Source organism: Callionymus lyra, chromosome 18, assembly GCF_982586985.1.
Source record: "Callionymus lyra chromosome 18, fCalLyr1.hap1.1, whole genome shotgun sequence".
Lineage (NCBI taxonomy): Eukaryota > Metazoa > Chordata > Actinopteri > Syngnathiformes > Callionymidae > Callionymus > Callionymus lyra.
The window spans coordinates 12,450,898-12,469,483 of record NC_141835.1 but is presented as its reverse complement, the minus strand read 5'-3'; the positions used below and the strand labels follow the sequence as shown (position 1 = coordinate 12,469,483).

The 18,586-nt window shown below is 43.2% G+C and overlaps 1 protein-coding gene, 1 long non-coding RNA gene and 3 pseudogenes across 2 annotated transcripts; all 5 read left to right on the top strand.

Annotated features, from left to right (window-relative positions):
• The first annotated feature begins 4,144 nt into the window (after window positions 1-4,144).
• LOC148060513 (tripartite motif-containing protein 16-like) lies at window positions 4,145-5,806 on the top strand. Its single transcript, XM_087780087.1, has 2 exons — window positions 4,145-5,053; window positions 5,114-5,806. The coding sequence occupies exons 1-2, from the start codon at window positions 4,145-4,147 to the stop codon at window positions 5,804-5,806; spliced, it is 1,602 nt and encodes a 533-aa protein (XP_087636213.1).
• Window positions 5,807-6,075: 269 nt separating this feature from the next.
• LOC148060512 (uncharacterized) lies at window positions 6,076-8,249 on the top strand (annotated as a pseudogene).
• Window positions 8,250-8,668: 419 nt separating this feature from the next.
• Window positions 8,669-10,303, top strand: LOC148060511 (tripartite motif-containing protein 16-like; annotated as a pseudogene).
• A 2,777-nt stretch (window positions 10,304-13,080) lies between these two features.
• LOC148060510 (uncharacterized) lies at window positions 13,081-13,472 on the top strand. The gene is made up of 3 exons (XR_015709261.1): window positions 13,081-13,199; window positions 13,268-13,367; window positions 13,430-13,472. It is a non-coding gene; the product is annotated as an uncharacterized LOC148060510 (long non-coding RNA).
• A 2,893-nt stretch (window positions 13,473-16,365) lies between these two features.
• Window positions 16,366-17,892, top strand: LOC148060509 (tripartite motif-containing protein 16-like; annotated as a pseudogene).
• Window positions 17,893-18,586: the final 694 nt, after the last annotated feature.

The window sequence follows — 18,586 nt, the reverse complement described above, 5'->3', positions numbered from 1 at the left end:
CGAGGAGGAAGACGACAACTGGATCGTTTATCAGCCTCATCGTCCAAAAGCAGCGCAACTCAAAGATCCTGACGATCTCAAGGAAACTCTGGCGAAAGTACAAGTTAAAAATGTGCCTCTGAGACCAAAGAATGCTGTGAAACCGTAGGTTCTGTGGGGATTTTGTGTTCCGATGAACCGACCCTCCCCAGCCTCGTACGTGGTGGTGGAATGAAGGACAGACACATGGATGAGTTTAAGAAAAATGCTTGTTTAGTGAATTATGCAAAAGTCAGAGACAAACTTACGTGAACACGGGCGCTAGCAAGCAGAGAGATCTATCGCAGACGTCTTCGAATGCCACAACGCAAAGATCACACAAAATGGTGGATCTTTATAGTAGAATATTCAGGTTAACGCCTCTAGTCAAATGTGAACGTAGGATTGGTCAGTAACTGTAAACACTTGATTCTAAGATTGCCGGTCACACCTGATCGTAGTGGAAACTTACCAAAAGTTGTTGACTTCTAGAGAGAGAGTTTGTTCCCAGCAACTTACTGGACTGTTGTGTCTTTCAGTACGAGTTCTCAAACAGGTGTCCAGACTTCCTGGAATCTGGGATTGTTTAATCTTTCTGTGTGTGCAAGGCTTTGTGACCTCAGCCTTGTGTTGCAGCAGTCAGTGAATGCAATGCAAGAATAGGATTATTTAATATGAATTAAATATGAAAGATTATCAGTTAATCAAGTGACTATTTGAAATGTGTGTTAAATCTAGATGATTGATTACAGTAAAGTTGTCATCGCGTTATTTTCTTTGTCACTATTTATTTTAAAAAGTTTGTGTTCAGGGATCTTCCCTCCGTTCTCGTCGCATCGATCGCTTCTTCAGTGACTTACGCTGCACTTTACCAGCTGTTCAACGGGTACGTTTGTCTTGACAGTTTGAATGTATTTAAAAAAAAAGATTTACGTTTTTCTTAATTTTGACTTTGGGTTTTAGTTTAAACGTTCACTTGGATCGTAGATCAGTCCGAGGAGGAAGACGACGACTGGATCGTTCATCAGCCTCATCGTCCAAAAGCAGCACAACTCAAAGAGCCTGACGATCAAAAGGAAACTCTGGCGAAAGTACAAGTTAAAAATGTGCCTCTGAGACCAAAGAATGCTGTGAAAGCGTAGGTTCTGATGATCGCGTTATTTTCTTTGTCTGTCACTATTCTTTTTTGAAAAACCTCTGTTTGTGTTCAGGGATCTTCCCTCCGTTCTCGTCGCATCGATCGCTTCTTCAGTGACTTACGCTGCACTTTACCAGCTGTTCAACGGGTACGTTTGTCTTGACAGTTTGAATTTATTTAAAAAAAAGATTAAAAGTCTGTTTTTTTCGCCCCCACAAGAGTCGGGTCAGTCTTCAGCATCAAGATGTTGCTCGACAGCCAGAGTGCTTTTGTCATCTACAAGCAGAAGGAAGACTGTGACAAAGCCGTTCAACTACATGTGTGTACTCTCTGTTCTATGGATTTTTAAAACGCATATAACTTGATTGATCACAAAAGAAAAAATTCAAACAAGAAGTAAAAATGTTTTTTTTTTTCTAACCTCTTTAATTATTCTTCAGTTTGTCGCAAGAAAAAACCTACAGATATCCATAAAATACATAACGTATATCTCGTCCTGTATTATCTATATTACACAATTAAGACAGGGTTTGATTTGATTTATTTTTAAAAAAGAGTTTAATTTAATACCATTTTAAATATTTCCATTGATAAAAAAATCGAGCCGAAAAGTTGTATTTTTTGGAAAATATCTCTTAATATATTTTTCACAAACGATTAGTGAAAAAAAATGTTTAAAAACATTTATAATTGTCTTTAAAAATGGCAACATTTGGGTGAAACTAAAACCTCATGTGGTTTGATTTGAGTTCAAAGTTAAAGTAAAGTTTTATCGTCCACAGGGAACAGTTCTGGAAGGATCTGCTCTGTCTGTGCAACACTGTGACAAAAGAACCAGAATCTTCGCTGACTTTAACCTCACCGTCCCAGGGTGAGGAGATTAACTAGATTAGATTAACTTTAAACTGCTTTTCTTGTGATTTTGACGAGAGAAGAAAAAAAAGAAGAGCTGAGCCAAAGCCTTGACTTGTAGTAGTTAAAATAAAAAGTACTATTGTTTTCATCAGTTTTGTTTTAGGGGAACTATTCTGAAATACTTTTTTCTTTTTTTTTATAAATTCACTTTCCTTTGTCAGGTACAAGAGTGAGTGTTTCTTCTGGAGGACGGTGGGCTGCACACGCGAGGCCTGCACCTTCAGACATGTTCCCGAACACAAGGGCATCGACAAAGACAAGTTCGATGGTAGACCTGGTCTGTCTCACACTTGAACACCGACCTCTCTGCTCGTGACACACGTTATCACCTCAGGTTATTATCAAATTGAACATCCATGCGCGTTAGAAGTGGGTTATTATCTCTATTATTTTATTCAGCTGTTCTCGCCAATTGCTCGTTTCGCCACTAGGTGGCGCCATCACCGTTCACTTACTCGTGAAGGAAATGGGAACTGTTTTATTTTTTAATTATTTTTTAATGGTTTTAATGGGTTTCAACCGCCGTATGGTTCATGTAACTACTCGCTGACATGTAGGAAAGACTTGAAACACAATCACTGTCATTAAAATCAAGTTAAAAACCGGGTTAACAAAGGTTTCACATTTATAATGACTGCTCGAGACTCAAACTCGAGATTAGAAAGTAAATCTGGACAAATGTGTGATTTAAAGAAAAAGTGTAGCTCCTGGGTCACATGACTGCTTCACCGTCAGCTTTGTTATGTAATCTTTGGTATGAATTCCACATCCCGACTCGCTGGGCCTCGTCGAGGACTGAAGGATCCAGTCTGGGAGGAGAGTCGGATTCTTGGCCTTCCCGTCAGATTCCGGGTCACAAAAGCCCCTCTGATCTGAGTGAGAGCCAGGAGCCCGTAACTGGACCACCATGAACTCTGGCCGAACTCTTGATAAATGATCCACCTGCACGAGATAAGAGGTCCGACTCTAAACGTCACTTACAGAACCGACCTCTCGCTCCACCACAGCAAGAACGTCTTGTTTAAACGTTTGTGGATCTTTTTAAAATCCGTCGAACACAAACACTGCTTCTTTAGAATGGCGTGTATGGCGCCCCCCAGAGGACACGGAGAGGACTTTTATTCCCATGGATGAAGTGATGACGAATGTTTATTAAATCTTCATCCAGCCTTGGAGTCTTTTTTTTTTTAAGTCTCATCCTTTCATCTTGTAGCCCTTTCATTTTATATTTCATCCCTCTCTTTCGACACATCCATCTGTTCAATCTCTTCTCAGTATAAGTAATACTTTTTAGACTTCCTACATGCTTGTACTTTTTTTTTCAGCAAAATTCTACCTATCACTCCTTCTTTATCCTTTCTTTAACGTCTTTTAGTCCGAAGATCTCACCATGTTTTCATCCTTGCATCCATCTTTTATTTTATCTTTCATTCAGTCTTTTTAAATCCATTTGTTTTACCATGTTTAACTTTTTTTGCTCTTCCCATGTTTTCACCCTTTCATTCTATTCTCTAATCTTTTCATCTTTAACTATGTTTATACTTTTATTCTTCTTCTCATGTATAACTCTCTCCAGCATCTTCCTCCTCTTTCAATCCTTCTATTTTACTTTACCTTAATCTTTTAGTATCTCATCCTTTGATCAGTGCTTCTTTCCTTCTTTGTCATGTTTTCATCCTCTACTTCTTTTTTACATCCTTTGATTCCAAACAAATCCTTCTCTAAAGTCTTGTCTCTTCATATGTGTCCTTTATCCTCCATTTGTCTTTTTTTTCTTGTTTAAATTCGTTCTCAATTGTATTTGAATCATGCACATGATGATTAAGTCTTTTATTTGTTCATTAATTCGAAGAGAGATTTGTGAGTTTGTGTGCGTGAGCAAGAATCGAGGTGTGTCCAGGTCATTGTCAAGAATAATAAGTAATAATATAATTATATATAATAATAATAAGAAGAAACACGTGGTTTCAAGGAAGTTTGATAATATGTGAGTCAGCAGGTAGGATCACATTGTGGCAGCGTCATGAGAGTATAAAAGTGTTGAACTGTGAAGGGAGTGTTTCAGTCGCAGACATGGAGACGACTAGAGTTGATCTGTTGTCTTGTTCCATCTGTCTGGATCTACTGAAGGATCCAGTCACTCTTCCCTGTGGACACAACTACTGTAAGGCCTGTGTTGAAGGTCACTGGCAAGACAAGAACATCTACCAGTGTCCTCAGTGCAGACAGAGTTTCGGAGAGAGACCTCTCCTGCAGAAGAACACTGTGTTAGCAGAGTTAGTGGAGGAGCTGAAGAAGACTGGAGCAGCTAAGGACGTCTGCTCTGCTGGACCTGAAGATGTGGCCTGTGACGTCTGCACTGGGAGGAAGATGAAAGCTGTGAAGTCCTGTCTGGTGTGTCTGGTCTCCTACTGTGAGGAACATCTTCAGCCTCATCTAGAGGCTCCGGCCTACAGGAGACACAAGCTGGTCCAGCCGTCCAAGCAGCTCCAGGAGATGATCTGCTCTGAACACGAAGAGGAGAAGAAGATGTTCTGTCGTTCTGATCAGCAGCTCATCTGTTCTCTCTGTGTGGACCAACACAAAGATCATGATATTGTCTCGACCACAGCAGAGAGGAGGGGTCGTGAGAAATATGTGGATCAGAGTCGAGGAAGGATCCAGCAGAAGATCCAGAAGAGAGAGAAGGAAGTAACGCTGCTCAAGCAGAAGAGAAAGAACATCGAAGTCTCTGCTGATGAAGCAGTGAAGACCAATCAAGAGACCCTCGGCCAGATGATCCAGATCCTCCAGAGAAGAATGTCTGATGTGGAGCAGCAGATCAGATCTCAGAAGGAGACTGAAGACGCTCGAGTCCAAGGACTTCAGGAGCAGCTGGAGCAGGAGATCTCTGAGCTGAAGAAGAAAGATGCTGAGCTAAAGCAGCTGTCACTAACAGAGAGTCACACCGTCTTCCTGCAGACCTTGACCTCACTCTCAGAGGTCAGTGAAGACACAACCTCACTCTCAGAGGTCAGTGAAGACACAACCTCACTCTCAGAGGTCAGTGAAGACACGTTCTCCATCACGACCCATGAGCAAACTCTACGCCGCTTTGAGGAAGTAACAGCAGTCGTGTCAGCCTGCAGAGACCAAGTCCAGGACCTTCTGAGAGACAGGTGGACCAACATCCTTCTGATGTTTGACCCAGAGAGCAGGACCAGAGACTGGTTCCTCACATACTCACAGGACATCACTCTGGATCCAAACACTGCACACTCATGGTTGATGTTGTCTGAAGGAAACAGGAAAGTGACAAACATGGGAGAAGATCAGCCTCGTCCTGGTCCTCCAGACCGATTCATTGATAAGTCTCAGGTCTTGAGTGAAGAGTCTCTGACTGAACGTTGTTACTGGGAGGTGAAGATAACAGAAGGAGATGCTCTAGTAGCAGTTTCATACAAGAACATCAGCAGATCAGGAAAAGAAAGTTGTTTTGGACAAAATGATAAATCATGGAGTTTATATCGTTACAAGTCTGATTGTTTTTATAAACACAACAATGTAACAACTAAAGTCTCTAATATAAAACCCTCCACGGTTGGGGTGTTCCTGGATCACTCTGCAGGTCTTCTGTGCTTCTACAGCGTCTCTGAGACCATGACTCTCCTCCACAGAGTCCAGACCAGGTTTACTCAGCCTCTACATGCTGGAGTCTGGGTTCAGTCCTCGTGTGAGTTTGAGAAGCTGAAGTAGACAACAGTGTGAGTGTGTGTCTCCAGCAGTGACATCATCACATGAAGCCTCAATGTTTTGATGAAGGTCTGAGAACTTTGTTGTTTGTTTGTGATTCACGTGTGGATTTAATCATCTTATAACTGATGGTGACGAGAATGTCTTCATGCTACTTCAGTAAATCTTCTTAATAAACATGGTTCATGGTCAGACTGGTGTGTTTCCTTCTTCTGACGAGTCAAACCTTCACATCCTGAGAGAAACTATCTTTAAAAATGATTATTTAAAACATGCAAGAGGTTCCACACTGTGCAACATCTCATGGAGGGAAGTCAGAGCTGACACCTGTGCTGGCCAGGAGGATTTTGAAAGAGGTGGAAAAGAATCCAAAGCCATCCTGGAGAATCTGGACTCTGCTGGTGGCAACATCTGGAGGTGGACTGTTCCACAGACACTGACCATTGATGAGTTCCATGGACCAGACCAAGGAAGGCACCACTTCTCCAGTTAAGGCTCACAAACGCCCGCGTGACCTTTGCAAAGCTCACGTGGACAAAGAAGAAGACTTCTGGTCATCTGCTTTATGGTCACACGAAACAAAAATGGACTTGTTTGGTCACAATGATGTAGCCTACATTAGGTGTGAAAAGAGGAGAGGCCTTCAACCCGAAGAATAACATCCCTAGTGTCAGACATAGTGGTGGAACCTAATGCTTTGAGGTTGTTTTTCATCCAAACATGTTCATACAATTATTCTTCTTCCCATGTATAACTCTCTCCAGCATCTTCCTCCTCTTTTTATCCTCTACTTCTTTTTTACATCCTTTGATTCCAAACAAATCCTTCTCTAAAGTCTTGTCGTCTCTTCTTATGTGTCCTTCATCTTCCATTTGTCTTTTTTCTCTTGTTAAAATTCTTTCTTTCACAACTCAATTCTTCTGTACCATATTATGGCCCTTCACGATAGGAGGTGTCAACTGTGAGAGAGAAGCCAGTAAAGAGTCTGGGCAAGATCTACGACTGCACCTTAAAAGACACCGCAGGACTCCGATCAACAACAGAAGAGTTGGGAACCTGGCTCACAGGGGTGGATAAGTCGGGGCTTCCAGGCAAGTTTAAAGCCTGGATCTACCAACACGGCATCTTGGCACGACTCCTCTGGCCACTGCTGGTGTATGATGTGCCAATGACCACCGTCGAGTGTTTCGAGAGGAAAGTCAGCTGTTTCCTCAGGAAGTGGTTTGGCCTACCACGAAGCCTCAGCAGCATTGCCCTGTACGGGAAAAACAACAAACTAAGACTGCCCTTCAGTAGTCTGACGGAGGAGTTTATGGTTACCCGTGCTAGAGAGGTGCTGTTGTACAGGGACTCCACCGACAACAAGGTCTCCTCGGCAGGCATAGAAGTGAGGACGGGCAGGAAGTGGAAGGCTCAGGAGGCTGTTACCAAGGCTGAGGCACGGTTGTGACACAGTGAGCTGGTGGGAACAGTAGCATCTGGACGGGCAGGTCTTGGAAGTAACCCAAGACCTCGCTACAACAGGTCCCAGGGAAAGGAGAGGCGACAGCTGATCCAGGAGGAGGTCCGAGCAGGGGTGGAGGAAGCCCGCTGCAGTAGGATAGTAGGGATGCAGCAACAGGGCGCATGGACACGATGGGAAGAGGCAGCTGACGGGAGGATCTCATGGTCAGAGCTATGAAGATCTCAGCCACATCGGGTCAAGTTCCTTATTCAGTCGGTGTATGATGTACTCCCAAGCCCATCCAACCTCTTCCGCTGGGGCTTAGCCGAGACCCCACTGTGCTCTCTCTGCCAGAAAGCCGGATCTTTGGAGCACATCCTAAGCTGCTGCCCACATGTACTTGGAGATGGGCGTTACCGTTGGCGCCATCACCAGGTGCTGCGGGTCATTGCAGAGGTCATCAGCACAGGCATCTCCACCAGCAAAAATCAACAACCAACAAGGCAGTCCATCGCCTTTTATAAGAGCTGGGGAGAAGCCACAGCAGCGCAGGACTCAAGCAGGGGGGCTGCTGGCAACATCTCGGGACTGGCAGCTGAAGGTGGACCTAGGAAGACAGCTCAAGTTCCCTGATAACATTGCGGCGACCAAACTCGGGCCAGACATAGTCCTGGTGTCTGAAACAACCAAGTAAGTGGTCCTGCTGGAGCTGACTGTCCCCTGGGAAGACCGGATGGAGGAGGCCTTCGAGAGAGAGAAGAGGGCCAAGTATGAGGAGTTGGCAGGCGAATGCCAAAGCAGGGGATGGAGGAGACGATGCAACCCAATCGAGGTCGAGTGCAGAGTGTTCGTTGGCCAGTCTCTCATCAGGGCACTCAAAATGTTGGGAGTGAAGGGACTGCACATAAGGAAAGCCACCAGAGATATCACCGACGCAGAAAAAAAGCGTCAAGGTGGCTGTGGATCAAGCGGGGAGATCCGTGGGCTAAACAAGCTACTTAGACACAAGCCGAGGTCTGATAAACCCTGGCTGGGTCGCCTGGGCGAGGGTGTCTGTTACGAGACCCGAAACACCCTATGAACCCAGGATACAACACTGATGATGTGTCTAAGTTGCACCAAGATTGTTTGCTGTAACATGGCTGGTTTGTCAAAGTTCTCAATTGTATTTGAATCATGCACATGATATTTAAAGAGAGATTTGTGAGTTTGTGTGCGTGAGCAAGAATCGAGGTGTGTCCAGGTCATTGTCAAGAATAATAAGTAATAATATAATTATATAATTATATATAATAAGAAGAAGAAACACGTGGTTTCAAGGAAGTTTGATAATATGTGAGTCAGCAGGTTGGATCACATTGTGGCAGCGTCATGAGAGTATAAAAGTGTTGAACTGTGAAGGGAGTGTTTCAGTCGCAGACATGGAGACGACTAGAGTTGATCTGTTGTCTTGTTCCATCTGTCTGGATCTACTGAAGGATCCAGTCACTCTTCCCTGTGGACACAACTACTGTAAGGTCTGTGTTGAAGGTCACTGGCAGGACAAGAACATCTACGAGTGTCCTCAGTGCAGACAGAGCTTCAGAGAGAGACCTCTCCTGCAGAAGAACACTGTGTTAGCAGAGTTTGTGGAGGAGCTGAAGAAGACTGGAGCAGCTAAGGACGTCTGCTCTGCTGGACCTGAAGATGTGGCCTGTGACGTCTGCACTGGGAGGAAGATGAAAGCTATGAAGTCCTGTTTGGTGTGTCTGGTCTCCTACTGTGAGGAACATCTTCAGCCTCATCTAGAGGCTCCGGCCTACAGGAGACACAAGCTGGTCCAGTCGTCCAAGCAGCTCCAGGAGATGATCTGCTCTGAACACGAAGAGGAGAAGAAGATGTTCTGTCGTTCTGATCAGCAGCTCATCTGTACTCTCTGTGTGGACCAACACAAAGATCATGACATCGTCTCGACCACAGCAGAGAGGAGGGAGCGAGAGAAGGATGTGGATCAGAGTCGAGGAAGGATCCAGCAGAGAATCCAGAAGAGAGAGAAGGAAGTGAAGCTGCTCAAGCAGGAGAGAAAGAACATCGAAGTCTCTGCTGATGAAGCAGTGAAGACCAATCAGGAGACCCTCGGCCAGATGATCCAGATCCTCCAGAGAAGAATGTCTGATGTGGAGCAGCAGATCAGATCTCAGAAGGAGACTGAAGACGCTCGAGTCCAAGGACTTCAGGAGCAGCTGGAGCAGGAGATCTCTGAGCTGAAGAAGAAAGATGCTGAGCTGCAGCAGCTGTCACTCACAGAGAGTCACACCGTCTTCCTGCAGACCTTGACCTCACTCTCAGAGGTCAGTGAAGACACAACCTCACTCTCAGAGGTCAGTGAAGACACGTTCTCCACCACGACCCTTCAGCAAACTCACCACCGCTTTGAGGAAGTAACAGCAGTCGTGTCAGCCTGCAGAGACCAAGTCCAGGACCTTCTGAGAGACACGTGGACCAACATCTCACTGATGGTCCATCAAGAGAGAGAGCAGTTCCTCACATACTCACAGGACATCACTCTGGATCCAAACACGGCAGACTCATGGTTGATGTTGTCTGAAGGAAACAGGAAAGTGACAAACATGGGAAAAGATCAGCCTCGTCCTGATCATCCAGACCGATTCATCATATATAATCAGGTCTTGAGTAAAGAGTCTCTGACTGGACGTTGTTACTGGGAGGTGAAGATAACAGAAGGAGATGCTCTAGTAGCAGTTTCATACAAGAACATCAGCAGATCAGGAGAAGAAAGTTGTTTTGGACAAAATGATAAATCATGGAGTTTATATCGTCAGAACTCTGATTGTTTTTATAAACACAACAACGTAACAACTAAATTCTCTAAAATAAAACCCTCCACAGTCGGGGTGTTCCTGGATCACTCTGCAGGTCTTCTGTGCTTCTACAGCGTCTCTGAGACCATGACTCTCCTCCACAGAGTCCAGACCAGGTTCACTCAGCCTCTACATGCTGGAGTCTGGGTTCAGTCCTCGTGTGAGTTTGAGAAGCTGAAGTAGACAACAGTGTGAGTGTGTGTCTCCAGGAGTGACATCATCACATGAAGCCTCAATGTTTTGATGAAGGTCTGAGAACTTTGTTGTTTGTTTGTGATTCACGTGTGGATTTAATCATCTTATAACTGATGGTGACGAGAATGTCTTCATGCAACTTCATTAAATCTTAATAAACATGGTTCATGGTCAGACTGGTGTGTTTCCTTCTTCTGACGAGTCAAACCTTCACATCCTGAGAGAAAATATCTTTAAAAATGATGATTTAAAACATGCAAGAGGTTCCACACTGTGCAACATCTCATGGAGGGAAGTCAGAGCTGACACCTGTGCTGGCCAGGAGGATTTTGAAAGAGGTGGAAAAGAATCAAAGGTGATCCTGGAGAACCTGGACTCTGCTGGTGGCAACATCTCGATGTGGACTGTTCCACAGACACTGACCACTGATGAGTTCCTGTGCAGTAAATACACAATGAACAAAAACAATAACAAAAGATAAGATGCTAGTTTCATCTCCGTGAAATAAAGAAACAACTGCAAAATACTTTTAAGAAAAAGAGTGTGTTGTCGAGATTCTGTTGATACGATACAGGGTCAACGATACGATATATTGTGATACTGTAGTAACAACGATAATTGTGTAGTATTGTCGAGTACTTGACTCTGGTGTTGCAGAATTTACAGACCACATGACTCTTGACGAAGTCGCTTTCATTTGATTTTGAAGCCAAAATACGTCCAAATATCAACAGCTGCTGGAGTCACTGTATCCTCTCGTCCTCAGTCGATCTCGCAGGATTTGATTGTCCCTTCGCAATACATAATGCAAGTCTGCTGTCAAGCATAACATATTTTGTCTGTGTTATAAACCTTTAAGCACACGTTAAAAACACTTTCCTGATCTCAGCAGGTCAGTGAAACTGTGAATGGCTCTTCTTCAGGTGCTTCAAGGGACTACAAGTATTGTATTATGACTTTTACTACTCACTTCATCTTCCACCACTTGTTTTTCTATGTACCTAAATACAATGTTTATTATTAAAGGACAAAGAAGAACACTTCTGGTCATCTGCTTTATGGTCACATGAAAAACTTCGAATAAAAGTACCTCTTAGTCTAAAAGTGCTGGAGGTATGAACAACTTTGGGCTCTACTGTACACACACACACACACACACACTCACATACACCTATTCACACACACTCACTCACCAACAAACACTCACGCAGCGACAAACACACACACATACAAGCATGCTTACGCTCACATACACACACTCGCCAACATACACACAGACAAACAAGAATACAAACTCTCACACACATACATACACTTGCTCAGTCACGAACATACACTCATGTACACAGACACTGACAGACAAAAACACTGAAAGACACACATGCACTCAAATACAAACATACACTCACGTTCAAAGACACTGACACAGTAAATCAAAGACGATGGAAATTCCATCACGTCCGACAACTCCGCGGAATATTCTTCGGGTGGTAGTCACGACGACTGCGAGGACAAAGAAAATGATGGAGAAGAAGTTTGCCGGACCACAACGACGCGGTGAAAAGAGGTGACTTTAGTTGTCGGATCACTTTTAATTTGTGTCCCTTTTCTCAACCGAGTTTCTTGGATTTCCCAGAGAGTGAAGCCCGAACTGAAGCGTGAGAAAAAGAGGAGCAACACGCCCGCAGAAGCAGCAACGAAAGAGGAAACGAAGTCGGACAAATCAAGCAAAATGGTGGAGAATCTGGTGGAGAAGAGCCTTGAAACCGAAGCAGAGGTGAGTGATGGTAACTTGTTGCTCTGGTTTGGATTCTTGTGCTGTTGCTTTACCGTCATTCCGAGAAACTAAGTCTCATTTATATTGAATGAAATGGGAAAAAAATGTTTTTATGTTCAATATTCATGTGGAATTGCTTTAACAGCTCAGTGTCTGTTTGTACAAAACTCTTTTCGTTGAAATGATAGAAAATGATCTTAAGCCCCGCCCACGGAAAACACTTGTTTTTTTCTGGAGATTTAATCTTGTTGAGCATAACCACACCAACTCTTCTGTGATTGGTCAAACGTGGAGGTTTGTCACCGCACGTCATCAATCCAATAGGTCTCCACCCCAAGGGGACTTGTTGTATGAACAAAGCATGGTGTGATTACAGGAGGAGGAGTGAAGCCATTATTACGTCATAATGGACTCTCGTAACCTCTCGTTCGCCAAGATTTCAGAGCAACTTAATAAAGCAATAATTTGAAAACATGGACATGATGAGGGACTTACTGCATCTTGGAGAAGAAGATTCAACATTTGAAACATGCCAGTCAGGAGAGTTGGAGTCTGACATTAGTTGACCTTGAATATTTTAGACTTTTTTCTTTAAAGCTTAAAAAAGAGCTGTGGGTAATCGAATTATCTGCAGTAAAAAAAGGATTTTCTCTCAGCATAGATCAGACTTTATTTATGCGGCCCTCGTAATGTCAAAGTATGATCATGTATAAATGGTTCTAATGCATTAACAAATGTATTTTGTATTTATTATTTACACTAAACATAAAATTAAAGCTTATTAATGTCACGGCCTAATGATGCATGTCAATTTTTTTCGTCTTTCTTTTTGCTTGACGGCCCCTGACAACATTCACAGAATTGAATGTGGCCCTTGAAGAATTTTAATTGCCCACCCCTTGGCATAGACGCTTGTATGGATATTTTTCTGACTAAAACATTTTCTCTATAAAGTTCATGAACTGGTAAAAAGCAACAAAGACGCTCATAAAGATTCTCTTCTGTCTCCCGCAGAGATACTATGATGCCACGCTGGTCTTTCAGGAGCTTTTAAATCTGGACAGTTCAAGTGCAGACGCAAGAAAAGAGCTCGAGCGAGCGCAAACGCTTCATCTCATGGTGGGAAACACTGTCATGATGATCATTTCAAGGAACTTGACATGTGAGGTGTGATCTGATCTTTTTAGGAGATGGGCTTCACTCAGGAGCAGAGCAGCGAAGCCTTGAGGTCTCACCCGACACTGGAGGAAGCTCTTCAGTCTCTGTTCGGCGGGAATCTTCCAGAAGGTTTGTACGTTTTTCTTCATCTCGACTTTGGGTTTTAGTTCAAACGTTCACTTGGATCGTAGATCAGTCCGAGGAGGAAGACGACGACTGGATCGTTCATCAGCCTCATTGTCCAAAAGCAGCACAACTCAAAGAGCCTGACGATCACAAGGAAACTCTGGCGAAAGTACAAGTTAAAAATGTGCCTCTGAGACCAAAGAATGCTGTGAAACCGTAGGTTCTGATGATCGCGTTATTTTCTTTGTCTGTCACTATTCTTCTTTTTTTTTTTAAACCTCTGTTTGTGTTCAGGGATCTTCCCTCCGTTCTCGTCGCATCGATCGCTTTTTCAGTGACTTACGCTGCACTTTACCAGCTGTTCAACGGGTACGTTTGTCTTGACAGTTTGAATATATTTAAAAAAAAGATTAAACTGTCTTCAGCATCAAGATGTTGCTCGACAGCCAGAGTGCTTTTGTCATCTACAAGCAGAAGGAAGACTGTGACAAAGCCGTTCAACTACATGTGTGTACTCTCTGTTCTATGGATTTTTAAAACGCATATAAATGAATTGATCACAAAAGAAAAAATACAGATAAAGCCAAAATGGAAGCAGGAAGAAGTAAAAATGTTTTTGTTTTTTTCTTACCTCTTTAATTATTCTTCAGTTTGTTGAAAGAAAAAAACCTACAGATATCCATTAAATACATAACGTATATCTCGTCCTGTTTTATCTATATTACATAATTAACATTATATACAGTATGTACTATCAACTCATGTTATAATATTAATGTTAACTTTAAGACAGGGTTTGATTTTATTAAAAAAAGAAAATAAATTTTAAATATTTCCATGGATAAGAAAATCGACCATAAAAGTTGTATTTTTAGTAAATATCTCTAATATACGATTAGTGAAAAGAAATGTTTAAAAACATTTATAATTGTTTTTAAAAATGGCAAGATTTGGGTGAAACTAAAACCTCATGTGGTTTGATTTGAGTTCAAAGTTAAAGTAAAGTTATTTTCGTCCACAGGGAACAGTTCTGGAAGGATCTGCTCTGTCTGTGCAACACTGTGACAAAAGAACCAGAATCTTCGCTGACTTTAACCTCACCGTCCCAGGGTGAGGAGATTAACTAGATTAGATTAACTTTAAACTGCTTTTCTTGTGATTTTGACGAGAGGGAAAAAAAAGAAGAGCTGAGCCAAAGCCTCGACTTGTAGTCGTTAAAATAAAAAGTACTATTGTTTTCATCAGTTTTGTTTTAAGGGAAATATATATTTTTTAATGATTCACTTTCCTTTGTCAGGTACAAGAGGGAGTGTTTCATCTGGAGGACGGTGGGCTGCACACGCGAGGCCTGCACCTTCAGACATGTTCCCGAACACAAGGGCATCGACAAAGACAAGTTCGATGGTAGACCTGGTCTGTCTCACACTTGAACACCGACCTCTCTGCTCGTGACACACGTTATCACCTCAGGTTATTATCAAATTGAACATCCATGCGTGTTAGAAGTGGGTTATTATCTCTATATTATTTTATTCAGCTGTTCTTGCCAATTGCTCGTTTCGCCACTAGGTGGCGCCATCACCGTTCACTTACTCGTGAAGGAAATGGGAACTGTTTTATTTTTTTATGGTTTTAGTGGGTTTCAACCGCCGTATGGTTCATGTAACTACTCGCTGACATCTAGAGAAAGACTTGAAACACAATCACTGTCATTAAAATCAAGTTTAAAACCGGGTTAACAAAGGTTTCACATTTATAATGACTGCTTGAGACTCAAACTCAGGATTAGAAAGTAAATCTTGAAAAATATGTGATTTAAAAGAAAAAAGTGTAGCTCCTGGGTCACATGACTGCTTCACCGTCAGCTTTGTTATGTAATCTTTGGTATGAATTCCACATCCCGACTCGCTGGGCCTCGTCGAGGACTGAAGGATCCAGTCTGGGAGGAGAGTCGGATTCTTGGCCTTCCCGTCAGATTTCGGGTCACAAAAGCCCCTCTGGTCTGTGTGAGAGCCAGGAGCCCGTAACTGGACCCCCATGAACTCTGGCCGAACTCTTGATAAATGATCCACCTGCACGAGATAAGAGGTCCGACTCTAAACGTCACACACAGAACCGACCTCTCGCTCCACCACAGCAAGAACGTCTCGTTTAAACGTTTGTGGATCTTTTTAAAGTCCGTCGAACACAAACACTGCTTCTTTAGAATGGCGTGTCTGGCGCCCCCCAGAGGACACGGGGAGGACTTTTATTCACATTGATGAAGTGATGACGAATGTTCATTAAATCTTCATCCATCTTTGGAGTCTTTTTTTTTAAAGTAAGTAAGTAAGTTAGTAATATTTATTTATATAGCGCTTTTCCAGACCAGGGTCACAAAGCGCTTAAACAAACAAAACAATACTCAAAAAAGTATATACACTTTAAAGATCAAGATAATACTGAGAACAACACAGGAGTTCCAGAAAATCAAGGAAAAGCCTGAACAAATAGAAGCGTCTTAAGATGTTTCTTAAAGTCTCAAACTTTCATTCAGTATAAGTAATACTTTATTTTGTTTAGACTTCCTACATGCTTGTCCTTTTTTTTCAGCAAAATTCTACCTTTCACTCCTTCTTTATCCTTTTCTTTAACATCTTTTAGTCCGAAGATCTCACCGTGTTTTCATCCTCATGTATAACTCTCTCTAGCATCTTCATCCTCTTTCAATCCTTCTATTTTACTTTACCTTCATCTTTTAATATTTCATCCTTTGGTCAGCTCAATTGTATTTGAATCATTCACATGATGATTTAGTCAAACATTTGAAAACATTCTTGTATTTGTTCATTAATTTGAAGAGCGATTTGTGAGTTTGTGTGCGTGAGCAAGAATCGAGGTGTGTCCAGGTCAATGTCCAGAATCAACACGTGATTTCAAGGAAGTTTGATAATATGTGAGTCAGCAGGTTGGATCATATTGTGGCAGCGTCATGAGAGTATAAAAGTGTTGAACTGTGAAGGGAGTGTTTCAGTCGCAGACATGGAGAAGACTAGAGTTGACCTGTTGTCTTGTTCCATCTGTCTGGATCTACTGAAGTATCCAGTCTCTCTTACCTGTGGACACAACTACTGTAAGGTCTGTGTTGAAGGTCACTGGCAGGACAAGAACATCTACAAGTGTCCTCAGTGCAGACAGAGATTCGGAGAGAGACCTCTCCTGCAGAAGAACACTGTGTTAGCAGAGTTAGTGGAGCAGCTGAAGAAGACTGGAGCAGCTAAGGACGTCTGCTCTGCTGGACCTGAAGATGTGGCCTGTGACGTCTGCACTGGGAGGAAGATGAAAGCTGTGAAGTCCTGTCTGGTGTGTCTGGTCTCCTACTGTGAGGAACATCTTCAGCCTCATCTAGAGGCTCCGGCCTACAGGAGACACAAGCTGGTCCAGTCGTCCAAGCAGCTCCAGGAGATGATCTGCTCTGAACACCAGGAGGAGAAGAAGATGTTCTGTCGTTCTGATCAGCAGCTCATCTGTACTCTCTGTGTGGACCAACACAAAGATCATGACATCGTCTCGACCACAACAGAGAGGAGGGAGCGAGACAAGGATGTGGATCAGAGTCGAGGAAGGATCCAGCAGAGAATTCAGAAGAGAGAGAAGGAAGGGACGCTGCTCCAGCAGGAGAGAAAGAACATCGAAGTCTCCGCTGATGAATCAGTGAAGACCACTCAGGAGACCCTTGGCCAGATGATCCAGATCCTCCAGAGAAGAATGTCAGATGTGGAGCAGCAGATCAGATCTCAGAAGGAGAATGAAGACGACCGAGTCCGAGGACTTCAGGAGCAGCTGGAGCAGGAGATCCCTGAGCTGAAGAAGAAAGATGCTGAGCTGCAGCAGCTGTCACTCACCGAGAGTCACACCGTCTTCCTGCAGACGTTGACCTCACTCTCAGAGGTCAGTGAAGACACGTTCTCCATCACGACCCTTCAGCAAACTCGACGCCGCTTTGAGGAAGTAACAGCAGTCGTGTCAGCCTGCAGAGACCAAGTCCAGGACCTTCTGAGAGACACATGGTCCAACATTCTTCTGATGTTTGATCCAGAGAGCAGGACCAGAGACTGGTTCCTCACACACTCACAGGACATCACTCTGGATCCAAACACTGCATACTCACAGTTGATGTTGTCTGAAGGAAACAGGAAAGTGACAAACATGGGAAAAGATCAGCCTCGTCCTGATCATTCAGACCGATTCATTGATAAGTGGCAGGTCTTGAGTGAAGAGTCTCTGACTGGACGTTGTTACTGGGAGGTGGAGATAACAAAAGGATATGCTCTAGTAGCAGTTTCATACAAGAACATCAGCAGATCAGGAAAGGAAAGTTTTTTTGGAAAAAATGATAATTCTTGGTGTTTAAATTGTAACTCTGGTTGTTCATTCGGACACAACAAATTAAACACTACAGTCTCTAATATAAAACCCTCCACAGTCGGGGTGTTCCTGGATCACTCTGCAGGTCTTCTGTGCTTCTACAGCGTCTCTGAGACCATGACTCTCCTCCACATGCTCCAGACCAGGTTCACTCAGTCTCTATATGCTGGAGTCTATGTTCAGTCCTCATGTGAGTTTGTGAAGCTGAAGTAGACAACGGTGTGAGTTTGTGTCTCCAGGAGTGACATCATCACATGAAGCTTCAATGTTTGGATGAAAGTCTGAGAACTTTGTTGTTTGTTTGTGATTCACGTGTGGATTTAATCATCTTATAACTGATGGTGACGAGAATGTCTTCATGCAACTTCAGTAAATCTTCTTAATAAACATGGTTCATGGTCAGACTGGTGTGATTCCTTCTTCTGACGAGTCAAACCTTCACATCCTGAGAGAAAATATCTTTAAAAATTATGATTTAAAACATGCAAGAGGTTCCACACTGTGCAACATCTCATGGAGGGAAGTCAGAGCTGACACCTGTGCGGGCCAGGAGGATTTTGAAAGAGGTGGAAAAGAATCCAAGGCCATCTTGGAGAATCTGGACTCTGCTGGTGGCAACATCTGGAGGTGGACTGTTCCTCAGACACTGACCACTGATGAGTTCCATGGACCAGACCAAGGAAGGCACCACTTCTACAGTTAAGGCTCACAAACGCCCGCGTGACCTTTGCAAAGGCTCACGTGGACAAAGAAGAAGACTTCTGGTCATCTGCTTTATGGTCACACGAAAAACTTTCAATAAAAGTAGCTCTTAG